Source organism: Psammomys obesus, unplaced genomic scaffold (assembly GCF_907164565.1).
Source record: "Psammomys obesus unplaced genomic scaffold, mPsaObe1.curated_primary_1811, whole genome shotgun sequence".
Lineage (NCBI taxonomy): Eukaryota > Metazoa > Chordata > Mammalia > Rodentia > Muridae > Psammomys > Psammomys obesus.
The window spans coordinates 595,530-610,178 of record NW_026590511.1 but is presented as its reverse complement, the minus strand read 5'-3'; the positions used below and the strand labels follow the sequence as shown (position 1 = coordinate 610,178).

Sequence of the window (14,649 nt, the reverse complement as noted above, 5' to 3'; positions counted from 1 at the left end):
TATTATTATTATTATTATTATTATTATTATTATTATTATTATTATTAGCCTGCCTCGGCCTCCCAACTCCCCGGGATCAACGGCTTGGTCTAAGCGGAGAAATCTCCCGCAGGTCAAGCATCGCCAGGCCTCCGGGCGGTCCGAGCGCTGGGGTTGTCCATTGCGCAGCCTGTCCTGGAAGTCACTGTATTCAGGCGTTCGCCCAGGACAGCTCGGGGCCGGCGGGGGCTTTCCGGCGTTCGCGCAGGCGCACTGCGTTCGTGGAGGGGGGAGCCTTGTCGCCGTCCGGCTCAGGCGCGCTGCGGGCAGGCGCACGGGCGTGTGGGGTTGCTTCTGAGCGGCGGCAACATGGACGACGAGGAGGAGACCTACCGGCTGTGGAAGATCCGCAAGACTATTATGCAGGTGAGGTGAGCGCGGGGAGGTTTGCGCGAGGCCAACCCCCCTGCCCCAGCGCCCCGCTGACTGCGTGCGCCCCGCCCGCGCGGGCCTGCAACTCTTGGCGACCCTCCAGCGCTAGCCCCCTGACCCTGCTCAGAAAGCCCTGGCCGGGCGCTGCTTCGGAGCCGGGGAGACTGCGCGGGCACCGCGGGTCCTGGAGACGAGCCGGCGCTGTCTGCGTGCCAGGCAGCCGCTCCACCACCCTAGCCCTGGCGGCTCAGCCGTGCGGTACTCAGTGTCAGGGGATCGGACACCCTTTCCTGGCTTCCCGTGACTCCCGACGCACGTGGCCTGAAAAACTATTTTAAAAATAAGATGAGCCGGGCGGTGCTGGCGCACAATTTTCATTCCAGGATTCGGGAGGCAGAGGCAGGCGGCTTAATTTAAAAAAAAAAAAAAAAAAGCAAAACAAAAACCCAGCTTTGGCCGGACACGGTGGTGCACGCCTTTAATCCCCAGTACTGGGAGGCAGAGGCGGACGAATCTCTGTGAACTCGAGGCCACGGTGGCGCTCGCCTTAGATCCCGTTGCTCTGGATGCCGAGGCAGGCAGATTTCCGAGAGTTAGAGGCCATCCTGATCTAATAGTGAGTTCCGGGACAGTCAGGACTTTGTAGAGAGACATTGCCTCAGAAAACCGAAATAAATAAAAGGTAAAAATGCTAATTTGCTCACACTCCCTTTAATCCCATCATTCTTGGGCCAGTCAGCCTCTGAATTCAAGACTAGCTTAGCCTGTTTCAAAAGTTTGCGATCACCCAGGGCTCCACAGTGAGACCCTGCCCCAAAAATAATAGTGAAAAACAAAACAGGTTAGCCAGGTGGTGGTGCGTGCCTTTAATTCCAGCACTTAGGAGACAGAGGCAGGTGGATCTTTGAGCGTTCAAAGCCAGCCTGGTCTACAGAGTAGTTCTAGGGCAGCCAGTGATACCCAGAGAAACCCTGTCTGGAAGAAAAACAAAGATCTTGGTGTTTGAGTTGAGCAGGCAAGACTGCGGTGGGGAAAGAGCTGTGTGTAATTTTGATTTATGCTGTATTGGGTGGAACCAAAAACCTGGTCTGAGCTGTCCCAGGCCTGTGTCGCAGCCCTGATCTGTGGTCTCCCTCATCAGGGCCCAAGACTGTGAGCAGGAAGGTGATGTTTGGTCCCTGTGTTGGAGCGGCTGCCATACAGCTGCCAGCGATGATGTGGGGAGAGGCAGGCTTGGCTGGGGTCTCTGGTCCCAGCCTCTCTAGGGCATGAGTGCCAGAGCGTGGTGGTGGCCATCTGCATAGCATGCAGTGCCGCTGGGGCAGTTGAGTGTCGCTGCCCGTTCTGTCCCCAGCCAGCCCAGTTCGTTCAGCGTCAGGTCTGCCTGCCCCAGCCGAGTGCTGAGGACAGCTGGCTCTGTGTCTCTGCAGCTTTGTCATGACCGTGGCTACCTGGTGACCCAGGATGAGCTGGACCAGACGCTTGAGGAGTTCAAGGTACAGTTCGGGGACAAGCCAAGCGAGGGAAGACCGAGGCGGACAGACCTCACCGTGCTGGTGGCCCACAACGATGACCCCACAGACCAGATGTTTGTGTTCTTCCCAGGTGAGGGCCTCTGGGCTGCAGCCGTGGCCTGCCTCTGGGGCCCTTCGTTCTGGTGGCCTCATCCAGGCCCTGGCCTGGGTGCCAGTTCATGGCAGCCTGACACAGTTCTGTCCACTTTAAGATCTCTCTGCTTTCTGCCCAGCCAGTGAGTGTGGGCCCCACCCAGGCCCAGTGTTGCCAGCAGGGCTGTGGCAGGCGGCCACCTGTCTGCGCTTTCCCTGTCTCTCCTGGGAGGCTTCCTTTCACGGTCAGTTGCTGTCCACTCTCACCCCTGAGTCCCAGCACAGCTGTCCCGTGGCTACTATCTGCTCCGTTCTATAGTGCCTGCCTTCTGCTCTCCCCAGACGAACAGTCTCCTTGAACCTGATGCCCTACGGCCTTGGGGCCTGGGTTTTCAGTGTGAGAACTGGGAGTGCGGGGATGGGCATGGTAGCGTATGCCTGTAGTCCCAGCAGAACAGGCGGTCTAGGGCAGCCTGGTCTACAGAGCCAACTCCAGGACAGCCAGGACTGTGTGGATCGTCGGCAGCCTTCCGGGTGCTGTGACCCTTTAATACAGTTCCCTATGTTGTGACCTCTAACCATAAAGTTACTTTTATTGCTACTGTTGTGAATCATGATGTAAATATCTGTGTTTCCCAAGGGGTTCAGGACCCACTGGCTGAGAACCACTGATGCAGCAACAGCTTAAGTCTCAAAAAAAAAAAAAAACTAAATTAAATTTTCAAAAGGTTGTGTAGAATGTGAGACCCAGCAGTTTGCGAACCATGTGTATGCTTACCTGTAGGCCTGTGGTTCTGGGCCCTGGTGCTCCAGCTAGCCCCATGTGGACACAGGCTCCATCTCCTGGCCAGTCAGTTTCTTCTTGAGGCTGTCCAGGCTGATAGACATCAGAGCTGAGGGCGCCCACCCTCTGTTCCAGGAGGGCCCTCAGAGTCTTGCGGCCTGCAGCTTTCTTCCTGCGTTGGTTCCTGGGCTCCCAGGCAGCCCTGTCATGGCTGCTGGCAAGTAGAGACAGATCACAGGCGGTCGGGGCAGTGGTGGCCTCCGGGAGCGGGTGTGAGGGTTGTGCTGTGTCCACAGAGGAGCCCAAGGTGGGCATCAAGACCATCAAGGTGTACTGCCAGCGCATGCAGGAGGAGAACATCACGCGGGCGCTGATCGTGGTGCAGCAGGGCATGACGCCGTCCGCCAAGCAGTCCCTGGTGGACATGGCGCCCAAGTATGTTCTGGAGCAGTTCCTTCAGCAGGAGCTACTCATCAACATCACGGAACATGAGGTACATCTGTCTCGGTGGGGAAGAGGGTAGGCTAGGGCGCCACCGCCTGGGGGCCGGGGCCGGGGCCGGGGCCGGGGCCGTGGACCTTTGCAGCCTTGGCTTCTACCATTCCTTTGCCGGGGCAGCACGTCTGAGCCTGCAAGGTGGTAGTATCAGGAGCCGGGTCAGGTCCTTTATCTGCCCCTGTGACAATGCCCTTTATCATGTTGGGCTCTGTTGAGGTTCCTGATGGCTGTGTGGCTGTGGGTGGGTCTCTGTCTCCACAGCTGGTCCCTGAGCACGTGGTCATGACCAAGGAGGAGGTGACAGAACTTCTGGCTCGGTAGTATCCTTTACCCTGCCTGTCCTGCCCCCACCCCCACCCCGAACACCTTGCCCTCGTGCTGTCCTTGACTGTGTCCCAGCAAGCTTCGTGAGAGCCAGTTGCCCAGGATCCAGGCTGGGGACCCCGTGGCTCGCTACTTTGGGATCAAGCGAGGGCAGGTGAGAAGCCATGGCCAGCATTCCCCTGTAGAGCCTTGGCAATTCTTGATTCCTAAAGCACCCTGGTTCCACCATCCCCTCCCTCTGAGGCCAGGGCTGGGATGGTCAGAGGACAGTGGTCCGTGGCCACTGATTCCAGGGCTCTGCCAACCCCAGCTGTCCCTGCCCCACAGGTTGTGAAGATCATCCGACCCAGTGAGACCGCCGGCCGCTACATCACCTACCGCCTGGTGCAGTAGCCACAGGGAGCCACAGTGAGGGGCCAGCGCCGCCCGGTGAGCCTGCCCGCCCGCCTCCATAGCTGTTGCCCATACTCGACCCCGCGTGGGGTCTGAGCTGCCTTCCCCAGCCAGCACACAGCACCGCACCCTTCTGAAAATGAGAAACTGTTGGGTGAGACATTCTGGCCACAGAGCCTGGTGTGTTGACCCACCTGACGGAAGGAGAGAGCTGACTCCTGCAACTTGTCCTCTGACCTCTGCACCCAGGACACGTGTGGGAGGGGGCCTTTATCCCAACACCCAGGAGGCAGAGGCAGGCAGATAAAGAGTTCCAGGCCATCTGGGGCTACATAGACTCCAAGACAGCTAGGCTACATCGTGAACTTCTTTCTCAGAAAGCAAGTAATCAAAGAGAAAAAAAAAACCCTGTACTGTTGTTCCCAGGTGAAATCCTAGCACTCTGGAGACTGAGGCAGGAGGATTGCTGTAACCTCAGGGCAAGTTTGTGGACTCTTTAGCAAGAACCAGTGCAGCACCCGTGTTCTGGTGTGGGCGCCTCTGAAAAACAATAAAAAGAAACCCACCTGTGGCGTGGGGCCTGCCCGGAAGCCTCCAGGAGCAGCTGACCAGCCTTCCCAGCTCACCAGTGCCCTCCTGCCCCGCACCTTGATGGACAGTTGAAAGGCTGCTCCTCCCCGAGGACCAGGTGCATGGCTGCTGCTCCCACAGACCCCAGGATCTGGAGCAGGGTGTGGGTCATAACCGATTTGCCTTTTGACCCAAGGGTTCCCATCTGGCCCGTCTCAGGGGACGTGGCCCTTCAGCCAGCACTGCATGTCACCAGGCAGCCTGTCCTGCCCCTGTGCGACCTGAGTGCTGGCCGTACCCCACTCCTTTATCACTGTGAGGTCACTGCTCTGTTCAGGGTCCTCGCAGGCCTCTTGAGAATTAAAAGATATTTTGTGGAGGTTTGTTATTGTAGTGGTCCTGGTACCCCACAGGGTGGCTGCTTCTTGCAGGATGCGTCCTGAGGGCAACTTCTTCTATCCCCTGTGGCTTCCCCTTCCTCCTGGCTGCTCTTCCCTCTGGACTGCTTGCCAAAGGCCGCCCTCACTATCATGAGGGCTGGGGGAGGACTGTGGCTGGTGAGCACTGTGCCCAGCCCTTTCTTTCCACGGTGAGATTTGAGACAAGGCAGTGCGATCGGGGCTCCAGCTGACAGTTGTCGGGGTGACCCTTAAGCCGATGCTCTTCTGGCCGCCTCAGTGCTCAGGCTGGCCTGGAGGCTGAGGGCCTCCTCGCCTGTGCTCCGCCCTGGCACTTTCTCCCAGCTGTGGGGTACCCACCCTACTCACAGCCCCGGAGGGCCGAGTTTGTCCATAAGGCCCAGCAGCTGCCATCTTGTAATTCAGGACATTGCATCGCCCGTGTTAGCGTCAGCCATCAGTCCAGCCCGCCTGTCCAGCATCTGTGAGTCCATTTCCAGTCTTGCCTTCTGTTCTTCGCATCCCCTACCATTGTCCCATTGCCTCTTGTTTGGGTTTGGGTCTCATGGAGCCGGCTGTCTTTGAGGTTCTGCCACATTGGCTGGTGCTGAAGCCTCCTGTTGGTAGCTGCGTGATTGTCCAGCTTATGCCTCCCTTCCCGTGGACACTGGGCTGTTGCACCTGTCAGTTGCTGTGTCTGTGGCACACACCAGGACCAGGAGTGGAGTGTCTCAGACGCTTTTGTTTTGAGACAAGGTTTCCCATTGTATGTGGCCCAGACTATCCGGAGACTTCCCAGTCTCCTGTGTGTTGGCATTACTTTTTAAACCTTTATTTTCTGTTTTTTTTTTTTTTTTTTTTTTTAAGATTTTATTTCTTTTACATGCATATGTATTTTATCTGCATGTACACCTACACACCAGCAGAGGGCATCAGATCCCAGTATAGATGGCTGTGAGCCACTTGAACTCAGGTCCTCTGGAAGAGCAGGCAGTGCTCTTAACCGCTGAGCCATCTCTCCAGCACCTTATTTTGGGTTTCTTATAACTCTTTTTCTTCCTGCCCAACACTTATCTCTTCTACCAGCACTGGGTAGGAGAGAAAGGTTTGTGGGGAGATGGGGGCATAGTTTGTTTAGCTGCTGCCTGTGTCACCAAGCCAATCCTTTTTCCCGGTTCTTGAAGATGTCAAAGGCTCGTACCCCGTGGAATTGAAGTCATACATAGTTACTCTGTGGGACCCGGGACCTGAACCTGAGCCAATTGCCAGTGCTCTAACCTCTGGCCATCTCTTCTGGCCACCTCCATCCTTTCTTGTGCATACCTTGGTCCCCTCAGTGTTTCAGTGAGGTCCTCAGGCCACCTGCCCCTGTGTCCTGTGACACGGTGGAATCTTGAGGCCAGCCTGAAGCGCTGCAGAGGGCTGACCTGTGCTGCTGTCCGTACCTCAGGTGCGGAGGGTGGGGTGTTTTCCGCTCAAGACTGAGGTTTCTGGAGTTCACATTCACACAGCCTTCCCCTCCTGTCTAGGAGGGTGGCTCTCCTCTCTAGAGGGACACTGAGAATCATCCTGTCCGAAACCTGCCTGATCTAGAATGGCAGGGAAGTCTCACTCCCAGAGGCCCCTGGGGTCTTCAGGTCTGTATAGACAGGACTTGGGGAAGGAGTTAAGTGTCTTCAGTAGGGCAGAGCTGCAGTGTGGGCAGATGGAAATGGATGGGGGGAGGACAGCCATGCAAAGACACCTAACCAGGGGGCACAGAAGGTTCTCAGCTGTGGTCACCACAGGCCGAGCCTAGAGCAAACTTGCGCCCCATTCACCTTCTGTGAAGTCATACAACAAAGAGCGCAGGAGCCCCGTTTGTCATTCTGTGGAGCTGGTGGGTGGGGTGTGGCTTCTGGTGGCGAGCACCCATGCAGCAGCGGGAAGCCCAGGGTTTCACACCCAGCACCACGCGGCCAACCTTCCTCACTGTCACACCACGGCCTTTTCATGAACTGTCTACTGTTTGACTAAACTGTGAAGTGGGGCCTGCTGCTTCTGGGCCTCATGGCAAAGTTCTCGTGACTTCTTACAAATGTAAATCAAGATCGGGCTATGGCTCAGTGGATCCACCCCATGGGGGTACAGGGTGGCCCACTCGCCAGCTCTAATCCCAGCGGCAGGGAGGTCACAGAGTTCCAGGCCCCCTATGCCTACATAGCACGGCTTTGTCTGAAGACAAATTATTTCAGAAAACCAAATCTTACGTACATAGAGGTCAACAAGTCTGCTCACAGCCTGCCTTAGTTCCTCTCTTGAGGATCTGAGCCCAGACTCCCGTCATGTCTGGGTTCTGGCAAGGGGCCAAGGCATCTTGTTTACCAAGAAGAGAGCCGCCCCTGAAATGCTGACCATGACTTTGTCCAGACGGTATCTGAGTCACCCAGCTCTCAGGCATTTTATCTGCGCCTGCGGCTTGCTGCAGGCGCCTGGCTGGCCCTTCACCAGGAACCCCCCTCTCCTCCCAGGAAGGAAGGCCCCTTCCCCTCTTGCTGGTATCAGGAGAGCAGAGTCCCGTGTCTCCCGTGCCTGGAATGACAAGCTGGCCCCTCTCCCCGCAGCAGCTCTATGGAGCCTGGAACTCGTTAGTAGCTGAGGAAGCCTGATTTTCCACCCCTCGCCTCCACTGTGCTGGGGTGGCAGGTGTGCCTGACTGGGTGTGATGCAATGTAGCTGTCGTGCTATGACTTGGAAGGCTGAAGCAGGAGGAGGCTGTGGACCAGGCTGGCCTGGGCCAAGGCTGACCCTCAAGACATTAAATTCAGGGCCAGCTGCCAGCCTGGCAGGACCTACACGGTAGAAGGCGAGAGCTGACTGCTGCAGGCTGTCCTCTGACCTCCGCACACTCGCTGTGGCGCCTGTGTGCGCACGGGCACACACAACAAAAGATAAAAACCAGATCGAGAGACAGACACCTACCCAAGATCACACAGCCAGGAAGTCACAGAGGGACCCGGAACCCTGGTCAACGCCAGCACCCAACCTACTACAGCAAAAAGGACATACAAAGCTGTGACGGCGGTGGCAAACACCTTTAATCCCAGCACTCAGGGAGGCAGAGGCAGGTAGATCTATGAGTTCAAGGCAGCCTCGTCTACAAAGCGAGTCCAGGACGGCCAAGACTACACAGAGAAACCCTGTATCCAAAAAAAAAAAAAAAAAAAAGTAAAAAGAAAAAGAGGAAAAGAAAAAAATTGACAAACACTGGCGCCTGGGGCTCAGTGGCTGTCACACTTGCCCAGCATCTATGGGACACTGGGCTCATTCCCAGCATCACATGAACTGGCTTGAAGGGCAGGCCTGTCCCCCAGCACTCTGGAGGTAGAGGCAGGAGGATTGTAAGCTCATGGTCTTGTTTGGCTACACAGCAAGTCCGAGGCCAGCCTCCGAGGTCCCGTCTCCAAAAGGAAAAAGTAAAATAAAAACACATCGTACATTCTTCTGGGCAGCTCTGCCCCAAGTGACGAGAAGTTGTCACACAAGTGTGTGTTCAGGACTGCCTGGCTCAAGAACCCCAGGGTTCCTGTAACAGGGTGCACCCCTCAGACCACTTGCTTGAGCCAGACTTAGGAAACAGACTGAGAAAGATGGGTTTCAGATGTAGGCCAGGACCTGGAGAGCAGTGGCTGCTCCTGCAAGACCCAGGTTCGAGAGCCTGCACCCTCTTCTCCTTTCTGCAGGTACTGCGTGAATGTGGCTCACAGACACGCAGGCAAAACACCAAACTCCTGAAACAAGTCTTTACAAAAATGAAATACTGCGGGGTGTTGTGGTGTGCACTTTTCATTCCGGCGGGTGGGAGACAGAAGACGGCAGATCCCTGTCCTGTGGCTTTGAGCCAGCCTGGTCTACATAAGGAGCCTGAAGATAGCCAGGGCTCCAAAACAAGACAGTCTGAGACTCAAAATAACAGCCTGGGGCTGTAGCTCAGTCGGGTAAGAAATTTATTCCAAGCAAAACAGGGTGCATGGGTGAAAGTCCTCCACTGCACCTTGGGAGAGGCCTACTGGGCGCTCCCAACCTGCTTGTCCCCGCCCAGCCTCCTGCAAGGCTCCACACCAGAGCTGCCCCAGCTCCACACACAGATGCCAGGCTGCACCCACTACACGGCATCCTGACTGGCTTCTAACCCCAACGCTACACCCGCCCAGACACATCTAGGCAGGGGTGCGCCTGGCATCCTGGAATGATGGGGACCACGGGAATCCAGCCGCTGTACCTACTCCGGCCAAGTCCAATTGAGTCAGGCCACTCCCTGCGAGGCCAGGGGCCCCTGAGCTCCTTGAGGTTCTTTCTCAGCACTGTGGGAAAATCCCCAAGTCAAGGGGCCCTTAGTGTCCCTCAGAGTGGCTGGCAGTGGGCTGATGGTCTTCAGCACCAGGTCAGACGAACTGCGGCCGTCGCTCCTGACTGGTGCCACCCGTGATCTGCCCGCCTTGGAGGTGCATGGTGGGCAGAGGGGCCCGTGCTGTGTTGTTGGACTGGTTGCTGTTGAAGGCACACAGCTGCTGGCCCGGGTCTCCCTCCTCACCCTCCAGCTGCTCCTCACTGCCACTGCGGCTCTGGGGACCTTCCTCCAGGCCTGCCTCCGTCTGCTCCAGGAAACTGAAGCGGTGCAGAGCGCTGGCGTCGGAGGAAGACAGGGGGTCAGAGGCTTCTTCCAGCTCGGAGTCTGAGTCATTGGACGCCACTCGGGATTCTTGGGCCGAGAGAGAGAAGGGGACACAGAGAGAGACACGGTGAGAGAAACTCGTCCCTTGACCAGGGATCAGCCATCTTGGACTCAAGTCACCGTCCTCAGCCCATTCTTTCCAGCAGCAGTTCCTCTGCTGGCCCTGCTGCGGGTCCACATTCACAGGCCTCTCCACCCTCCATCCCTTCCCTGGGGTGGGAGGGGCCCACCAACACGGTAGAGGAAAAGTCAGTTCACGAGGACCACCCAGCCCACGGCGACAGCCTGGGCACTGGCCAGGGTCTGGGTCCCACCACTCACCTTGGCCTCCATCCTCTGCCTCCTCCTGCAGGGGGCTGACAGTGCCTTCAGTGGTCTCCAGCTGGGCACACTGGGCGGACACCCCCTCCTGCGTTGTGGAAGGGTGTTAGGGGTGGGGTGACCCCAGCACGCCCCCAATGTCCCAACTCCGTTTATCTTTACTTCATGGGTCTGCACACCAATGTAGGTACTGTGTTCCTGTGTGTGTGCTTGGCGCTCAGGAAGCCAAAAGAGGGCATCAGGTCCGCCCCAATCAGAGGGGCGGGCAACTGTGGCCGGCCTCAGGGGTGCTGAGGATGGATCGCAGGTCCTCTGCAAGGGCAGCTGGTGCTTCCAGATGCTGGACCCCTCCCCTCCAGTCACTTTAAATGGAACCCTGTTAAATCTGCTTGCTTGCTTTTGAAGCAGGGCTTCTCTGTGTGGCCCTGGCTGTCCTAGAACTCACTCGGTAGACCAGGCTGGCCTCAGGACTCAAGAGAGCCCCTGCCTCCCACGTGCTGGGGATTAAAGGTGTGCGCCACCACCGTCTGCCTCAGAATTATTATTGTTTCTGTTTGTTTATTTGTTTTAAGATTTACTCATTGTTTACACAGTGTTCTGCCTGCATGTGTGCCTGCGCACCAGCAGAGGGCACCAGATCTCACTATAGATGGTTGGGAGCCACCATGTGGTTGCTGGGAATTGAACTCAGGACCTTTGGAAGAGCAGCCAGTGCTCCTAACCTCTGAGTCAACTCTCCAGCCCTCAGAATTATGATTTTACTTATTAGTAATTTACATTTTGAGACAGGGTCTCAGTGTGTATCCCTGGCTGGCCTGGAACTCTCTAGGTAAAGCAGGGCAGTCTGGAATTCTGAGAGAGATCTGCCTGCCTCTGCCTCCTCAGTGCTGGGATTAAAGACATTTTTCTTTCTGTTTTGGATACAGGTATACCATGTAGCCCAGGCTAGCTTCAAAGTTGCTCTGTAGCCAAAGCTGGCCTTGAGATCCTGGTCCTCCTCCCTCCACCTGGGTCCTGGGGTGAGAAGCCCACACAGCAACTTGGCTTATTAGTCTGGGACATTAGTGTGCGACAGGCCAGTACTCTGCTACTGAGCTGTACCAGAACCCTCTGAGCATTTCTTGCGTCACTACGCCATAGCCTGAGGCTCCCACCCCACCAGCCCTCCCTTACCTGGCTGCCAGGTGACTCCTCCGGCTCCTCCCCAAAGACCAGGCCATAGTGGACGATCAGGGTTTCAATGACACGGGCCTGGTGGGGGTAGTCCACCAGGGAGGAGAGGGACACAGTGGCCTCGGTGGGCCGAGGCCGCAGCAGTGTGGGCCCAAAGACGATGCCCAGATTCCCAGGGGTCATCTTATTATCCTGCTCCACCTCCACGATCCTGGGGCCGGGAGAGAGGTGTGAGCGGCCGTCTCCGGGGACCCCAGCCAGCTCTCGCCCCAGCGGGGGCCTCACCTTCGCAGGTGCCTCAGCAGGTACAGCAGCGTGGCCCGGTTTTCAGCCGGCAGGTCCCGCATGAGCTCACGCAGGCGGCCCGCCATGGTCAAGGTTGCAGCCTCGCTCTCCGCCCCATCCTGCCGGCCCCGGCTCGCAGCCTTGGCCTCGGCCTCGGCCTTCAGGCTGTCCTTGGCTAGTCCCACCAGCTCGTGGTAGAAGCGAAAGGAGATGAGCGGCTCCGGCAGCTGCAGGGCGACACAGGGGGAGGTCACGGGCCGCGCCGAGCCAGGGCGAGCACCTGACGTGCCCTTTTTGACGAGCACCAAACGGGGGCCCATCCCCTACCTAGCAGTAAGGCCTTGTGTCCACCCTCAGACCCGCCCACCACGCCAGGGCCCCACTCACTGCAGTGTCTGAGTCCGCCCCATCCCTGCCTCAGGCCATCACTACTTCTAGCCTAGCCCAGGAGCTGGTGCCACCCGCCACGTCAGGCCCCGCCCTCGCCCGTGCCCCGCCCCTCCCAGGCCCGGCCCCGCCCCCGCCCCTCCCCAGGCCGCACCTGCCGCAGGTAGAGCTTTAGGACGTTGCTGATGTCGTGGGGGGAGGCCTGCGACAGCTCCACCAGCTCTTTGCCATTCTCAAAGGCCTGGCAGAGCTTCTCCACGCGCGTTTTCACGCCGTTGACGCGGTAGATGCCCTGAGGAGCCAACAATTACCCTCAGGTCTGGACGCGCCCTGCGGCCCCCTCCTGCCCAGGGCCTCACCTTGGTGTGCAGTGCCCGCCGCTCAATCTCGCAGACACACTTTTTGACAATGAAGGGCACGCCGTCGGGGGTGCCGCGGGCCGCGTGGCTGAAGTCCTGTCCGAAGAGCTGCAGGCGGCCCTGAAGCTTCTTGTGGCCACACTGGATGGCCAGGGTCTCCAAGCACTTTTTGTGACAAGCCAGACAGCACTGGGAGACGGGGGAAACGTGACTTTTCTGGGCACTTACTGTACTGCCAGGCCGTTTCCAGCATCCTTCCGCAGCCCCTGAACACCCTGCCAGAACTGGACCCTGCCCTGCCCTCCAGTCCATTTCCACCCTCTTGAGACGCGGCCCATCCCGGCTCCGGCCTTGCTATGTAGCCCAAGATGACTGAGACCTCGGGATCCTACTGGCCCCTCCCAGGAGGTGGCACGGCCCCACGCCTGGCCTTCGTGGGGGCTGGAACGGGCCCCAGAGCTCTGCGTGCCATCCCCGACCTCAGTGCCCATCCCCGAGGACCCCGGGCCGACACACCTCCTCGCACTCGGCGCCCTGGAAGTACACGTAGCTGTTACACTCCCGGCACTTGGCAGGCGTGCGCAGCTTGCGGAGCCGGTGTGTGCGGGCGGCCTTGGACAGCCCCACATGGCGGAAGGGCCCACTGGGCACGGCCACGGGTAAGTCGGGGTCCATGCCGTTGAGGTCAGCTGGGGACAGGATGAAAAGCCGGCGTCACTGAGGCAGGAAGGGGCGGCTGGACAGACCGTGTTCGAGCCCCTTCCTGTCCTGCTCTCACCTGACTCGAAGGCGGGGGCCCCCAAGCCAGCCTCCCGCTCCACCAGCTCCTCGCTGGACGACACGGTCCCGCTGGACGATGTCCGATCGAACTTCTTCAAGTCCCCTGAACGGAGAGCGGGCTTGTGAGCCGCTGGAGCCGGCTGGCCCGGCCTGGAACCCCCGCCCCCGTGTGACACGCAGGTCCCCGTCACCTGCGCTGGCGTCCAGGCCGACCTCGGCGTCTGCGATGCTGATGGGCCAGGACTTATGAACCTGGTGACCACGTCCCCCTGCGGGGCGAGGGAGGGATGAGAAAAGGGTGTCTCCCTGGCGGGACGCCCCGGGGCCCCGCGCGCGCGCTCGCGCACACTCACCCCGGTGGTCCTTGCCGGGAGCCCCCTCAGAGGCGCCACCTTCCTCGGGGGCACTGCCGGCGGCGTCGGATGCCGCAGCATCCCCGGGGCTGAAGCTGCCCTTCCGTGTCCGCATGATCGGGGACCTGGGGGTAGGTGTCAGTTAGAGCTCCCCCCCCACCCCGGGCCTTCCACCCACGCCCCACTGCAAGCGCGCAGCTGCACCGGGCCGAGGTACCACGCGTTGGCGGAGACGTGAGGCTCGAAGTCGTAGCGCACGTCCGGCTCCTCGCCTCGCTGCAGCTGGCGCACGTGCGACGCGTACTGCTGGCCCGGGTCGTACAGCTTGCTGCTCTCGCACAGCATCTGGAAGTTCACCGGCAGCGGCGCCGTCTGCATGTGCATCAGCTGGTAGTAGGAGATGGTGGCCTGCGGCGGAGGCGGCGCCGGTCAGGGCCACGCCCACGGCCACACCCCCGCAACAAGCCCCTCCCCCAGCGCGGCCCCCTGGCTACAACAGCCCAGCCCCTACGGCGCGCACACCCTCGGCGCAGCACCCACCAGACCCTCCTTCTGTGCTTCGCCCATGCCCCCCGCCCCCACAGCTCACAGGAGACCGTGACTCTCCCGGGGCGCTTGGCCGGTTGCCCCATCCCGTCCCCGCCCCCTGCACTCTGCCCCCGTCCCCGCCCCTTGCACGGCTCCCTGTCCTAACTGTAACACACCAGACCAGTCCTGGCTCTGACCCTCCGGAGCCAGGGAAGGCTCTTGCCCTGCCCCCTCCCCACCGCTCTACCCCTCTGGAATCACCCCTGCACAGCAAGCCCTGCCCTGATCATGCCCCGCCCACTGCCCACGCGCAGCCCGCCAGGTGCCCATCACACACCGACTTGATGGTCTGATCACTCTGTCTGATGACCTCCTGGATCTGCCGCAGCGCCGTCACCTTCGTGTCCTCCAGCTCCTGCTTCTGTGTCTTTGCGTCTGCCACGCAGGTGCGGTAAGTGGCCATGGCCTCCTCAGCCTGAGGAGGAGGAGGTTGGGGCCGGGGGTCAGTGGGGCTCTTGACACACAAATCCAGGAGAGACCATTATGGTGGGCGGAAATGCCACCACAGTATCCAGGGAGCCTGAGGGACAGTCTGCGAAAGCTAGCTAGACTGTCCCGAGATAAAATATAAGAGGTGGGCCAGGGGCGTGGCTCACCCTAGAGTCCCGCAGTGAGGGGCTGGGGGCGTGGTCGAGGTGGAGCCCCGCCCAGAATCCCCAGTGAGGGCTGGGGGCGTGGTCAGGGTGGAGCCCCGCCTAGAATCC

The 14,649-nt window shown here is 59.3% G+C and overlaps 2 protein-coding genes across 4 annotated transcripts in view; one reads left to right on the top strand and one right to left on the bottom strand.

Moving 5' to 3' along the window:
* Window positions 1-249: 249 nt before the first annotated feature.
* Polr2e (RNA polymerase II, I and III subunit E) lies at window positions 250-4,966 on the top strand. Its single transcript, XM_055607859.1, has 7 exons — window positions 250-405; window positions 1,842-2,016; window positions 3,099-3,295; window positions 3,562-3,620; window positions 3,700-3,778; window positions 3,952-4,053; window positions 4,444-4,966. The coding sequence occupies exons 1-6, from the start codon at window positions 349-351 to the stop codon at window positions 4,015-4,017; spliced, it is 633 nt and encodes a 210-aa protein (XP_055463834.1). The 5' UTR covers window positions 250-348; the 3' UTR covers window positions 4,018-4,053; window positions 4,444-4,966.
* A 3,982-nt stretch (window positions 4,967-8,948) lies between these two features.
* Arhgap45 (Rho GTPase activating protein 45) overlaps window positions 8,949-14,649 on the bottom strand; it is a 13,468-nt gene continuing 7,767 nt past the window's right edge. For all 3 annotated transcript variants that reach the window (XM_055607846.1, XM_055607847.1, XM_055607848.1), the window contains 12 exons: window positions 14,223-14,360; window positions 13,575-13,765; window positions 13,358-13,482; window positions 13,196-13,273; window positions 13,003-13,107; window positions 12,741-12,913; window positions 12,225-12,413; window positions 12,020-12,157; window positions 11,479-11,705; window positions 11,194-11,404; window positions 10,021-10,108; window positions 8,949-9,726 (listed from right to left, as the gene is read on the bottom strand). In XM_055607846.1, coding sequence (XP_055463821.1) covers window positions 9,410-9,726; window positions 10,021-10,108; window positions 11,194-11,404; window positions 11,479-11,705; window positions 12,020-12,157; window positions 12,225-12,413; window positions 12,741-12,913; window positions 13,003-13,107; window positions 13,196-13,273; window positions 13,358-13,482; window positions 13,575-13,765; window positions 14,223-14,360 — 1,980 coding nt within the window. In that variant the 3' untranslated portion in view covers window positions 8,949-9,409. The remainder of the gene's footprint in view (window positions 9,727-10,020; window positions 10,109-11,193; window positions 11,405-11,478; window positions 11,706-12,019; window positions 12,158-12,224; window positions 12,414-12,740; window positions 12,914-13,002; window positions 13,108-13,195; window positions 13,274-13,357; window positions 13,483-13,574; window positions 13,766-14,222; window positions 14,361-14,649) is intronic.

Excerpts from the sequence above, each read along its gene's own strand:
- Polr2e (XM_055607859.1), top strand. The coding sequence starts at position 349 with ATGGACGACGAGGAGGAGACCTACCGGCTGTGGAAGATCCGCAAGACT. Across the intron at positions 406-1,841 it reads TCCGCAAGACTATTATGCAG|CTTTGTCATGACCGTGGCTA; the intron begins GTGAGGTGAGCG and ends GTGTCTCTGCAG. Across the intron at positions 3,621-3,699 it reads ACAGAACTTCTGGCTCGGTA|CAAGCTTCGTGAGAGCCAGT; the intron begins GTATCCTTTACC and ends ACTGTGTCCCAG.